Below are 14,258 nucleotides of genomic sequence, written 5' to 3'. Positions count from 1 at the left end.
AAGTAATGACCGTGTCTTCATTGGTTTCACACTGGGCCTATTTTGGAGATGAACCGTAAATTACCCGTCAGACACTGAGTCTTTGTTATCACATTTGACCTTTTTTAATGGGTGTGATATTTATATCTTAGGACGTCAGTACCAATAGCAACTGACGTATAGGTCCTTAGTAATATATTTCATGCAGTGTATTTCTTTATTTTTGCATCTGATAACTTGAGATAAAATACTTAACTAAGCTAAGACGTTCACATACATGGCATACTTGTACCTAGTACAGTGCTTGCATGTTATAATAGAGGCGGTGACCGGGACCCCAGTCTTACAAGTTCTGATAGTCCGATGAGTTTTTGTTTCCGTTAAAACGAAAGACGAAGATGCTCTGAGCCACTCGGATAACCTGACAGTGCTACAATGACATGGCGCGATGAAATAATTGAAAACTTCAGTATTTAGATTCAAACAACTTTCGCAATTTTTTTAAACGATCCCTTAAAAAGACCTATGTCCTGCAGACCAGATCGATAGCCCCAACTTGACACGCACATTCTTCAGATTTGGGTTGATACTTGATATATCTTTATATCAAGGGCGTTCTTGAAACTGCTGTTGAAAGCAATTTAGATAGGTCGCAAGGCATCCGCCTTAGTCATGTTGGTATCTATATCGGCCACGAATGAAGCCTAATATTGACACGCTGATTGGGCTGCCAAATATACTCTTCTAATTGATGATGACTTGACACAGCGAATGTAATGCATGATATTTTTACTTGAGACGCCTTGACCACCATTACTCATTTTTCAATACTGTACGCATACGCGTCTCCCTGGCCACGCGTAGCGATACAGATAGATCATAGCCGATAGTTCTCAAAACCTATATCAAGGCAAATGTTGGATCTTAATTACTTTGTACATGTATTATAATATTTTCAGGAAATACGGAATGTTACGTTCTCATAATTCGTTGCAACATTGATTCCATGACTGCAATTCGGCCAACATCTCAACTTACTCGTTTCTAAAGAACAGAAACACAACGCAATCCTTAATTAACTGTGTATGACAATCTTGTTACTATGTCAGTCAATGATAATTTCTCATGATGGAGAGATCATGGCAAGAAAGTCGTACAGTCTATGTTATACACCAGCCTAACGACTCGCTTGTCGATACAAAACTGTCAAAACAGAAGCCCGAAAAACCAAAATATGCCTGGTTATGTTCAAATAAATCCCTTTTTACAAATACGACATTTGCTTGACGTTGTCTACACTTAGGCCTCAAGTCCCAAATGTTTAAACAATCATTGACCGCACAAGAAAGTAAAATCTCACGTACCTTGGTTATCTTCTATTTTTTCATCCCGTGGCTGTGGTTTCACTTCTTGCTTCGCTCTACTACCATCGGCTGGGGCCGGTGAACTTGAATTGCAACCCATTTTGAATTTGAAAGTCCTAAAAGTTATAAAATGCAAAAAATGCTAGGGATCCTCTTAACGTTCGAACTGCTTGGGCCACCAGTTAACACTAACCTAAAACCGAGGGCAAACCAACATTGTTTAGCGTTGCCCCGACGACGATTAATTGGTCTAAATTGATTATATCAGCGGATATGGTCGGATCAACTGTCCATTTGAATTGAGCGCTCCCCGTGGCTACAAGGTGAGTTAATCTGTGAAAACTTCGTATGTTTGAGCTGATCAAATGTGAATACTGTATCAAACTAAACTTGATTATCACAGCTAAGTGCGGAACACGTGAAGTAAGTATACAGGTGTAACACACACATATTGGAAACTGTGTTGATATTTACTAGACGATTGTCACAACATTGGTGGCGGTGTGACAGCGGATATAGTCCCCCTGGAGTCATAGTCCGGTAGCATTGTATTTGATCAATTAAGCAGCCCTAACCAAAACATTTAGCAATGCGGGCTATTGTTACAAGGACTATCAGCCCTAGGACTACTATCCCTTGCACAGCGGTAAATCGACAAAAACAGTAAACCGTCGTAAATAACCTTGCCCTTCTTGTTACTCATATCATCCACAAGTCTCCAAAATGACGGACACTTCAGTAGTGCCATCTGTCATAGACAGTCATGTGACACATTCATTACCTTATAAGGCTAGGTTTACAGTCACGTGGTCACTTGTAACTCGTCACTTAATTCGCGTTCATATTGTTGATCATTGATAGCTAACCAAACTTAGTGATGTTCTGTTCAGCATTAAATGTTAAGCATACCTATTCTTCCTCACGAATCTCACAGTACTTTTACCCCATCTAGTGGGATGTTCATAAAAGCTCGTGCCTGGTTATACCGACGAAAGATTTTAATTCGTATGCAGAACAACGCGACGCTCGCGAGCATGGGAAAGCGTGGGCGTGCGTTCGTCTTCTGTCGGCAAGGTTGTCATAGTGCTTGATGCTGTCAGCGGATAGGGGCTAGCTGTCTGCATATGGTGGCTAAATGAGCGCCCATATGGACATGGGATTACCTGCTAAGGTAAGAATAATGTTCGATTTCGATGAATGTACAAATGTTGAAATTTCGATTATGATCGGATAACGCTGTGACCGTTTGTTTGGCATCAGTGCTGTTTTCGAGATGTTATCCCTTGTGTCCTTGGCATAGCTATTGCATTCCAGTACCGTAAAACACATCCGGCCAGTTTTATCCGGCATAACCGAGGGAGAACACACAATGTTGTTTTTAAAAAGAGTATTTGCATTGCTTGACATTTCGGCGGCGACAGGATCGTTACATTTTTTACAGGCGCAGTATTGAATGTTGTCGGTGAACAATGATGGCATTCTGGTTTCTAAACCATGGCTTCTGCATTGGTAGCGACAGAGGCAAAAAAGGAAGCAAAGACTAGCAGAAGAAGAAAACTAGAGAAGGCCTATACACTGTACGACAGTGGCACATTTCAGTGGCTCAACTTCGCTTCGCCTTTCATTGTATACATGAGTCATAATCTATGCATTTTCTGATTTCCCTGGGTGGCCACTTATTCCGTTGTCTACAGTATCACATGTATGTATCGCACTAATTGAATTACGCTCTTTAAAATATTTATTTCTGAAACCCACGGGATTTGTTGCTTTCAGTATGAGCATTGCTAAATGTAATTTCAGAGTGATTGATAAACAAATTTCAGTCTGAATAATTGCCAACTGCTTTCCAAATTTTTAGTAATTCTTCAAAACTGGATTCATAATTTGAGACACCTGTCCAATGTCAGACATTCCCCATCACTGGATTTGGCACCGCTGCCCAAATTAGTCATTCTTTCAGAGTCAGTGAATAAGGACTGACTTAGAAAAAAGTAATCATGACTTAAAACACCTGTCCAAAGTCAAGTTCAGTCATTCCTTAACACTGAATTAAGACTGACTTAGAAAAAATAATCATATACTGAGACACCGGTCGAAATTCAGACGATCTCCACAACTGAATTTGAAACCGCAGCCAAAATTCTTATCCAATAGTGAAGATGATCTAGCGTGCAATCATCGCTAAATAAGTACCACAATAGCACTATCAACGGATGAGCCTATGATCCATTTTATTACGCAACATATACATGCATCATCCACTTTACGACAAAAAGTGGGCGAACCAGTATTCTATGTTTCATTATATGCCAATAATGACAGTGTTTTAACACTCTTCAGAATTATATCAGTGCACATTATGTGATAATGTCTCGAGATGTATCCAGATATGGTGCTCGAGGAACCAATAATTGGTAATCATTCCACAGGTTATGATGTATACATATATATATATTTAAGTTATAAGTTTTTCTACTGACGGCAGCAATAACAACAAAATGGCTCTGTAAATACCACATCTTCTATATTTGGACTTCCTCACGTGGGTTTAAATGCAAGGGAATGATTTCTTTAAATGTCAGTTCAATGGTTCTGTCAATTTTCATCCAAGGGAGTGGCATCGTATGGTGCATTTGATGTCGCCATGCGATTATATGGATGAATGCCATCTTCTTGTCCTACAAAGATCTTGGCATCGAGCGTAGTGTCAATCGTTGTTTCAGGCTACGGTCATCCATGATCCTCTCCAAATAGCAGTAACCCAAAAAAGTGCGAGCGTCGATCAGCTAGGACTGATCAGGCTTCGATATTAATGAAGTCTGATTTCTTGAAACGGCAAAAACTCCTTGTTTTGTCATCATAAATATCATGACAACATTTGACGATGTTTCATCTTGGAGGTGCTAATCCAACGCGTTGTAGCCTTCCGGACCCGGAAGTGGCTTGACATCCTAGGTCTTTTCACAGCCAACGCGGACCATGTACGACGTCATGAAGTGTTAGGTAATGATTAGGTGATAATAAAGTTCTCACAGAAAGTACGGCACTATCCCGATCTGTTGCGGTTTTCGTCACACGGATTCAAAGTACGATAGAGATAAACACTGGAAATCAGACCGGACGACCCATCCCTCCATGACCAAGGTTTCAGCCTTTTACTACTTACATTGAAGATAGATGTAAGTTAGTGTTTCTTTTGATATCTTACTCTATGTTTTGTTGTTTTCATATTGATCGACCGTGATACATAAACGGGGTCATATAACATATCTAATTGCACATGTTTCCGAATGTGACTTGCTTTTTCATTACAATTATAAGTCATTGTGAAAATCATATTTTTGCGGATTTGGATAACATACTATACATACCTGAGCCAAGTTGGAGGGCATAACAATGATTTGTCATGCCTGACATAACGGGATCTAATGCTGTCATGGTCATCTGGGCTTGCTTTCTTCTGTCTGTCCCTCCAACATGGCGGATGCTGATGTCACGTGCAACCACTCTATATTCCTGAGGCCGGTGTAACAGCTGTGAGTGTTTCACGTATTTCGATGTTTCCCTCGTGGAAAAATGCGACCATATGACTGTGATATTGGCATAAAATTGGGGGGCGTAGTTATGCTTTTAGTTGAAATCCCAGCGTTAAGACGTACCGCCACGTTAGTAAACAGTAATGTTTAGACACAACAATATATCTCAACTCGAAGTGGTTCCACATAACAAAAGGGATATATTAACAACTTTCAAACATAGTGCTTCACCAATGCAGAGATGAAATTTGATTAATAGTGGCTATATTGTCGACAAAATAGGAATACAACAATATATCCGTAGTACATTTCAGTCGCTCTATTATGTTCAAAGCACTGAGTTAGCTAACTATCGTTGTTGGAGAAGAACTAATCTACGAGCGTTAATTGCCGTTATGTAAATATTGTGCGACGCGATGGTGTGTGTGAAATGGACACCCAATAGATTTTATCGCAGTAGTGCGGTGATTACAATAAGTACCGGTAACGGGTTGCGAAGAATTGGACAATAGACACGCTGGAATCCTTTGTCGGATGATTTTTGACGAGTTGAAAGACAACTCTTTCAGCTTCTTTCGCCCCTGAAGTTCATCGGCCACAAATGAGTCTGGCGAGCCTACTGTCTCTTTCCTGCGGCCCGTAATCGGTATTTTAATTGACTCTCGCAACACCAGCATAGGACTGGTACCATCTTGATACGTAAATTGAAGTAACTATCATGCCACAAAGCATTGGGGTAATAGTACTCGTTAATCAACTTGTCTTATAGTGAAAAAACTCACCCTCGTAAATTTCTAGTTAATGCTTCCCATCTAGCGATATTCGGCAAAAGGAGTTTTTTAATGGCCATTTGGAAAATCTATTAGTCAATGGAATGAGGTGTTTGAAATTTTCGAACGTATTTCATGTCTTGTCCTTGTTGAGGTTAATGGCGCGTTGGTAGGAGGATGGAACTATGCAAAGTTATTTAAGAGACGCGCGGGGGCCTGTGCTTGGAGTGGCCTTCATTTAGTTGTTTGGGGACAGAGGCAGATTTCACAAGTTCTACGAACGACGAGATACATACTACTCTGGTATGCCTTGATGTCCTGTGCGCTATCCGTTCAAGCGACACTCGTTTATCATATCTTTTAGTTTTAAAAGAAGCTCCCATAGTGTGCATGTATACGCGTATCTTGATCATCCTATTGATTTGTGTTCGAGGAGTAGGACGATTGAAAGCAAAACTCCCAGAGTGTACATGTATGTACGTACGTGTGACAACAAATAACTTGCCCTGCAAAGGCATCACTGTCACACCAGATAACAGAGATTGCGTCAGCATCGTGAAGCTCATGAATCACTGTAACTGATTCTCATGAAGGACTTTTAAATGAAGTGGCGTCCGGAATTTAATCATGTATACGACCACTGACAAACTATAATGGGTAGGTACAAACTTCCATACCATAATATTTGTATCTTGATCATTCGCTTCGAATTAATGGGGAGCGCCATTTTCCCTAATGAGGTATCCTCAAACAGTGGGCTTCGTTAGTAGTTATCCCCTCGGGAAATGTCGCTGATAATACCCAGTCGTCATTAGCATAGTCGTCGGTTATTCGGCCTTAAAATTGTCTCAATAACGTTTTCCAAGTATGTCTTGATTCGTGTTTGTAACATTGTTGAATTTACAACTTTTTATGCGTCAAGGAGGCAAAATAATCTACCCTCTTTCTTACAAAGATGTGTTCGATGGCAGTCTCCTTATAGGGAATGTTAATTGGAAGCTGGCTCTCCCCAGTAGTCGAGTTTGGATATGTCAGGATGAGTCTAAGCTATTAGTGTGACTTTGGTTTAATTGACTTCTTGTAATCGGCGATGGTACCATCCTCCCCTATGACCCGGGCCCGGCAATATATTCAGTTTGCTTTCAACTGTTCAAACAGCAACGCAATCGATACCATGAAGCCATTAAGCTACCAAAGTAATCGCCACCCCCAGTGGCATTTGGACGTGACCTTCAGTTTGTTTTAGCGAATACGTCAACAGCACCATATGTAACATGCAATCAAAGGTTAGCACGAAAAACATTAGCTAATGCTAATAGGCCTTCTTGCATACTTTAAGAAGCGTTTTGTTTCCATGGCAATGGGAAGAGCGAGCGGTTTCCTTAGTAATTCGATATAAGTACTGAAAACCGATCGACAGTACTCGTACTCGCACGCTACTTAAAGTCGTAGTTGCTCCAGGACTATCGTTATTGGTTCGGTTCATTGTCAACAAAATGACTAGCAAGCATATTTCACAAAGGTCTTGACACTGAGCCCCGTTACAGTAATCAGCTCCTTCTCCAACTCGATACGGTATAATAACTTCTCAACATGGAAAAATACAGCAAGGGGGCTCAACATTTTTCACAAATGGCCGCTCGCGCTTCTGCGATGTGCATGGCGATTTGATACGCGCTTACCCCTTTCTATATCAAAGAAGGGCTATTTCAATAGTCTTTTCCACGTCGACAGTCGGAAATACAGCCGCTGGAATTGATCAAATATCGGTAAACGTGGGATTCTTGAAACTGGTATAAGAGTCATTGATAAAACCATCCAACCGGTTGACCATCCTGTTTTGCAAGAGCTTTTTGAATAGATTCCTATCGAAGCTAAACAACATAGATCGATATTAGCAGGTGCAACGGAACATTCTCAAGGCGTCTATCATCACTCTGTCCGACGACAACTTGCTGGTAATCGTCGCTTGCCCTATCAGATTGTTCCAGCTAAGTGTCCTAAGGGACAGCACATTCAGTGGATTTCTTAAGCAGCTTACGAGAAACACCTGCCTTGTTCGATCAAAAATACCCACTCCGTCTAGGTCTGAGTTGCTGGAAAGCCGGTGGCTGACGGAAAATTCCCGTTGAGAAAACTGTCCTGTCCTATTGAATTCCGAGGGATGATGGTAAATGGTTCTTAACAGACATAACCGTCTATTCCTCAGAGCGGATAATATAATCCTTTGTTTTCCTGACATTCTATACTAGTACATTTGAAACCGTTGTAGTTGTACTATAGGCAATAATACGGATAAATGTCAAGTTTTAATAACTGCGAAGTTCTATACTTAGCCACATGGGTATTAAGTTATTTACCAACTCTAGTTGAACAAGTGATCTCATTGTTTTTATTTAGACCAATTGTATGTAACTATATTTTGTATAAATTGTATGTAATCTATCGTTACCCACAAAGCAAGCAGTTCCAGTATTTATTCAGGAAACAATGTTTATCACTTCAATGATGGCATTTACAGAGTTATCCAGTGACACCTCGCTCAGCTCGATATTCAATCGATACCAGTTTGGTTATTTAGGTCGCTTGCTACTCTCTGGTCGTATGAATACAAATATCCATGCTGTGCATGCAGATACATGTATCTCTCATTAGCTAGAAATCATCCAAGGTCAAGGACACCGTTGAATGGAAAATGAAGGTCGTCGTGGTGGTGATCACGGTGGTGGTCATGAGTTGGTCGGGGCAACATTCTCATATCTGAAATCAGTACGTCGAACAACGTTATTATCGTTCGCTACAATGCTCTCAATAGCGCTTTATGGAGTCTTAGACTTGTGACATTTTCTTGTATGATCGTGTGATATGCAGGGTCTAAGGCCGAAGTTACATAGACCTCATTCGTTCATTTACCACGAGTCACTTTCCGGGTTTTTCTTTCATTCCTCGGTGAATGCACGCCACAAGGCCGTGCTTTTACAGGGGAACGAAAGCTAAAGGGGAAAATGAGTCCTGGGAAATGAACGAATGAGGTCTATGGAACTTCGGCCTTACACGTAGAGGGATGGACTTTCATTCGCCATTTGCGGCTCCACTTTCTAGAGCCTGCAGATCCTGTTGGAGGCTTTTAGTATCGGCCAGGAACTTCATTTGGCGATATATGATTGTGTTGTCCACGAATAGTCTAACAAGGAAGGAGCAGTTTTCTGCAATTTTATTGATGAAGATGAGAAGCAGGGTCGGTACCAGAACTGAACCCTGGGGACACTCGAGGTCACTGGAACTTTCTCTAATCCTTCTCACTACAGAACCAACCATTGTTACCTTGAGGTGAGAAAGCTTCAGATCCAGTTTGATGTTCTGCCTTGGATCCCGTACATAGCCATGCTCAGAAGGAGCAAGGGGAGCTTGACAGGCCTGTGACACATTTTCAAAAGCTTGCACAGCCTTAGACTAAGAGCATCAGCCTTGGAGCATCGACCTGCTTTCCTCCTGCAATGGTTTTTGTGCAGGCCAATGACAAAGTCAATGAGATGCGTTTGGCACGACAAACCCCTTCTCGGCTGGATCTAGCTTTGTCGACACGTGGCCAGAATGTACGTTTTACAAACACAAAATTGTGCGCCATCTTACCGAGAAGATTATATACATTAGAAAATTGGGAATTCATCGTAATCAACAAGTTTTTTTGCGAAGACTCATATCAGAAATGACATGGGTTATAGCGAAGAGTGTCTGGTGTGATCCCAGACAATGCGTCTAGTTGAAGCCGATGGTTTCTCGAAAAAAGCTCGTTGTGGCGACAACACACCGTTCGCTAATCCTTGTTTGACTGGTTGCAGTGAGTCATTTATGTCCCAAATTGCTTTGCCCAATTATCAGGAGTAGCCAATTTCACTCAGTCCATCCCGTCATTATGCCGACAGGCTGGGGACAGCCGTGTCATGGGATGACCATAGATTACAAGTCAGGCGTCAATACTGAACAGAAAAGGCGGGTAAATTGTCCTCTGCAACATTGTAATTGTCATGTTGGAAGACGTATGTCCGAATGAGTCTCGCTTTCGGAATTGAATTGAAGAAGCGACATCCAAGTCGAGGATGTTGCATCTACAAATGTCAATGTTAAAATGTCAACAAGCAACCACTGTCCTCTTTATTTTCCTACGCGAGTGTACATGTACATCACTCTTTTGTAATTGCGCATTGTGTATTCCAGACATGCTCTCTGCTAAGTTCTTTAGCCTAATCCGTTTGATGACTCCGACTCATGCTAATCATGGCCACGATGCCTTGGATACCATGGAAACGGCTTACAAATACTTCCAGCATTTGTGCTGTTGACAACCCAGAGGCTACAGCCACCTTGACACACACACTCTGTTTGCATGCTTTAGACACAGCCGAGGGGAGTTGAGAATTACCCTTGGAAAACGAGTGAAGTGAATGGTAGGAGGATTGATTTAGGCTAGAACGTTATCATTCTTATCAAGGGAATAAAAAATGGCTCAGCATGCTATCAGCCTTTTACGGAAAGGGCACCTGACTTTTTGTCGATTTATCAAGCTTGATTCACGGCCAAATGCGACCCCTTAGTGCACTATACGAATCGCATTGGGAACGAGCCGATCCAAAATACCATAATATCAATAGATAATTGAATGGATGGGATAAACAGCCTTGGTACATCCTACTAGAAATCCGATTTAAATTCCAGCATCAAAGCTCCACGCGTGCGATGGGCTGTCATCTGCCCATTTAAATTAAGACAAATATAACCTCGAATGGAGTGGAATATCGGAAACGATATCGGCGATCTTTAAATCAATAAGCTAACGGTTGCTCGATACCAGAGTTGGAAGTTCGTTGTGTACCAACTACTCAATGTGGGTGTAACGTTTGCGAGGTGACTGCAGGCGATCAATGTTCAGTGAACTGTGATTATGGATGACGAACGGTCTTCGGTGAATAACAAGTGTTATGCTCGTTGGAAGATGAAAAAGGAGATAAGATACAAATGCTGAATTCTATATCTAGACACAGTGGGTGCTTTTAAAGTTGGTGCTTAGCACTGGTGTCGGTATCTCAAAAATGTCCGTAGGCCCTACCACCAGTTAAAACGAGTCGCACAGTAAGTGTAAACCTACAGTTTTTATGTCTTTGATATGTGAACAAACTCTCTGATTAGCTTGATTGGGCTGTTAACATGTAATCGCTATGTATAAGCCTGTAATGGGTGAATCTGACTGGAGCAAAAAAGGAAATACCAGACAATGTTGCATTGGCAATCATCATTGCTGTTGATTAACATACTCTATTGAATATTTGAACGGTTGATTGAAAGTGCTTCAGCTTCAACAAAAACATCTGTGTTGTGAGAGTGTGTGCCGTGTGCTATATTGACACGTCATATTGAAGTCATTTTGGAAGTGAGTCACATCCAAAGCGACTTAGTTCGTTTTGACCCAAATCAGTTGCAATCAGTCCTTTGAGTTCAATTCCTATTCTGCATCCAGACGAGAACCTTAAAAACAAATTGAGCGGCTACAGTATAATGTACACACAGTAACAACCCGCCCGCCATTACCGATTTATCAGCTGACCGTTCCACTGACAAGTCTCATTCGGGAAATTGAATCAATTGATATCGCCGGAGCTGCAAGCTATAATTTATTCGCGAGCCAGCACTGAGAGGCCTCGCGTGTCAGATCAGTGATATCACGGACCAATCAATTTCAATCATGTTATTGAATGGATGCTAAGGTTGAACTGAACAGGTTCAGATAAAAAATACAAAGGAATTTGAAGAACATGTATGCGTGTATGTAACTGTATTGTGACATATTAGGAGGATAGGCGTGGTCGAGAGTTTATTGGCGTTTTCGATAGGAGGTCGCCGCACGGATGTCTCTCAAGCTCCAACAACATCAAAAACCAATGAAAACATAACTCTATCAAGCTAAAAATTTGACTTTTGAAAGATTTTGATCATGCCCGAAATGCACCACACGTTGTCATTGTGTCAATTTTCTGAACAGTGGAAAATCTGGTATACGGAATGCACCTGTCAGTGCATCAAGACCATTTCAAGAATTCTATCACATATCCCGGTTATGCCGACATTTCTGGAGTTTATTATTTACTGACATTTCCGATATCTATAGCGCACTGCTGACATTTCTGGTGTCTACCATTACTGAAACTACTGATGGTTGTTATATACTGACATTGCTGGTGTCCTTTTTCTTTGATGTCAAATATTTTTCATTAGAAGAAGGCAGTTGCCGGATTCTTCTTTTCAGTACGAGACAAATGCATTATTTGCTTTCAAGCCACAGTTTAAAGAATGCGCATCCTCTATCACAATATTCTTGTATCTTTCCAGGATCTAAGAAGTAGTGCCAAATAAAAATCACGCCATGGCTGAAAATGAAACAACCCGATTGACAGCAAACCCGGAGAAAAATGGCGCCGCAGATACTTCCGGTAATGGCGGCGGGAATGGCACAAATTCTAGCAGACGACTAAGTGGCAAGCCGCCACTGGAACGGGTTGACGAAGTCGAGCGACAGGATAGTACAGCTGAGAAAACTGGGTGTCCGGATTATTTCGGCGTTAGATCGTATTTGCATCAGTTCTACGAAAGAACGAGTTCCTTCAAAGACCCGAAGATTTACGAAGAAGAGGAGGACTTTCGGTACCTCCTGAATCCTGGTGCGAGGAAGCGGCGGTGTACATCTATCTGGTGGAAGATCTTCGTCTGGATAGGGGCGAATCTCCTTGTCTTCGGAATCATTGGTATACTCGTGAGCTTTCTGATCCCGCAAAAAGTCACCTCACATCCCGCCGGCGATAATATTCAGAAGGTAGACAAGGCTGCGATTTACTTCAACTACAATTTGGATATCTGTAAACTTGTTAGCCTTATTGTGTTTTGCGTTGGTGGTGTAACATTGACCATATCGTTGCTGTTCCCGAGTTTCTTGCACCACTACTGCGACTATGAAACTAAGAAGGGGGATGAGGAGTTTAAAGTCTCACTGACAGACCCTGACCCGACGAAAAGTCCAGCTATGTCGAGCATCCCTGCCACCACCAAACTTAAAAACATTCAGCCGGGTTCTAAAAATGAGCGAGAACATTTACTACCGCAGGGATCGGCCGAGGGGACTGTCCGGTTCCAGGATGACTGACATCACTGTGATCGTGTAATGGCTTAATCTCTGTCGAGTTTGAGTGGATGTCATGACTTGATGTCTTGGCAATATTCAAAATAAATACCAAAAGTGAATAGGATGAGATGCATCACCTAATTCCATTTGGATCCGACATTTTTGTTGATGAGTCGCAGAACGTTGGGAAATTTCATTAGATTACGGTTGGTTTCCTTGGTTTGTAAAAATAGACTGTCCAAGAGAGGTGTTGCGGTTACTTTATCTGAAGGCGGTTTCCGCAGTTGGCCTTTTATTGCCAATGCATTTGGATCAACTAGAAGTCAACTTGGATCTGTCTGTAAACGGTTGTGATTAAATGTATAGATGTTAAACTAGGCGTACTGTAGTAGCATTAGACCATCCTCTCCGCAATGACCGTGATGCAGTGCCCGGAATACAAGGAGTGTACTGTGCCCCCAGTTATATGGCACGGCTTAACCCACCGGCCATGGATGAATTCCTTTATGGTTGGCGCGTTGTCTGTAGAGCTAGAAGTAACATATCTTGACCCTCATATTGATATTCCTCAGCTTACTGACAACCTTTGAAGATACAGCCCGAGGTTGGTCTGATACGACCTCTTCCAGTTTCACTCGAAATGACGCGATGTATCAACGCGTTTAATCTCCTCAAGTCTGGTGAATTCAAGTACCCATACATTCGTCTAACGGTAGTGAAAACGTTTTCATTGGATGAAAGATCACCTGTATCTGAAATTAAAAAATTGACCCTCACTACTCCCTCACACATGTCAACATGGTTGAAGGAGGGTAAGAGGCAGGAGCTAGGGTCGGAATTGGTGGTCTTGGGTGACGAACACGTACAGTTAGAGACTCTAAGTCGTGCTTTATCCAGTAATATAATCCTGGTTAAAGCGAGAATTGTTTCGATATACATGTGTCCTGCGAGATAGGAGACCCCTACTTGAGACTTCGTGTTACTGAGTCGGACATACCTGGCTCCTGCATATGAATTCCGTGTTCATATTTCGGCTCTATTACATGTATCACGTTGGCCATTTGCAATTGCTAAATATTTCGTCACATTTTGATGTCGTCTAAACGTTGTTCATATTGTTGAATAAAACGTGAGACACGGTTGGTAAGTCCTGGGCGCTTTTCTTTTTTTCGCACTAAGCATTACCATGGTATATAGTTCCCCATCTATAACGAAAAATGTGCTCAAGGAGGACTCAGGCTGTCCACCCTCACTGCATGAAGACCAATGCATAGCCTTGACGAGCATTATTCAGAAGACACGGGTATGGATAACAATGACAAAATTGAAACTCCTTCTTGAAGCTGTTTTTTCACTCAGTACCTGAAGACCACCCGGGAAAGACCCTCGTCGAACGGAGGGTGAAATAACCAAGCCTCTGAAATACTGCTGGAGA

The 14,258-nt window shown here is 41.8% G+C and overlaps 2 protein-coding genes across 12 annotated transcripts in view; one reads left to right on the top strand and one right to left on the bottom strand.

Moving 5' to 3' along the window:
* LOC135486991 (cytochrome c1-like) overlaps positions 1-1,730 on the bottom strand; it is a 34,021-nt gene extending 32,291 nt beyond the window's left edge. For 3 of the 10 annotated variants that reach the window (XM_064770239.1, XM_064770240.1, XM_064770238.1), the window contains exon 1: positions 1,344-1,730. In XM_064770239.1, the coding sequence (XP_064626309.1) occupies positions 1,344-1,443 (100 nt within the window). In that variant the 5' untranslated portion in view covers positions 1,444-1,730. The remainder of the gene's footprint in view (positions 1-1,343) is intronic. The other 7 variants (XM_064770237.1, XM_064770231.1, XM_064770234.1 and 4 more) reach the window with 5 other exon arrangements.
* A 611-nt stretch (positions 1,731-2,341) lies between these two features.
* On the top strand, positions 2,342-13,974 carry LOC135486989 (neurensin-1-like). Of its 2 annotated transcripts, none has more exons than XM_064770228.1 (2): positions 2,342-2,514; positions 12,037-13,974. In XM_064770228.1, the coding sequence occupies exon 2, from the start codon at positions 12,071-12,073 to the stop codon at positions 12,842-12,844; it is 774 nt and encodes a 257-aa protein (XP_064626298.1). In that variant the 5' UTR covers positions 2,342-2,514; positions 12,037-12,070; the 3' UTR covers positions 12,845-13,974. The 2 variants fall into 2 exon arrangements, with proteins under 2 accessions (XP_064626298.1, XP_064626299.1); XM_064770229.1 differs by lacking the exon at positions 2,342-2,514 and adding an exon at positions 10,036-10,782.
* The last annotated feature ends 284 nt before the right edge of the window (positions 13,975-14,258 follow it).

The sequence above is a fragment of the Lineus longissimus genome, chromosome 4 (genome assembly GCF_910592395.1).
Source record: "Lineus longissimus chromosome 4, tnLinLong1.2, whole genome shotgun sequence".
NCBI classification, from domain to species: Eukaryota; Metazoa; Nemertea; class Pilidiophora; order Heteronemertea; family Lineidae; genus Lineus; species Lineus longissimus.
Note: the sequence above shows the minus strand (reverse complement) of the source record. Positions and strands in the feature narration are given on the sequence as shown.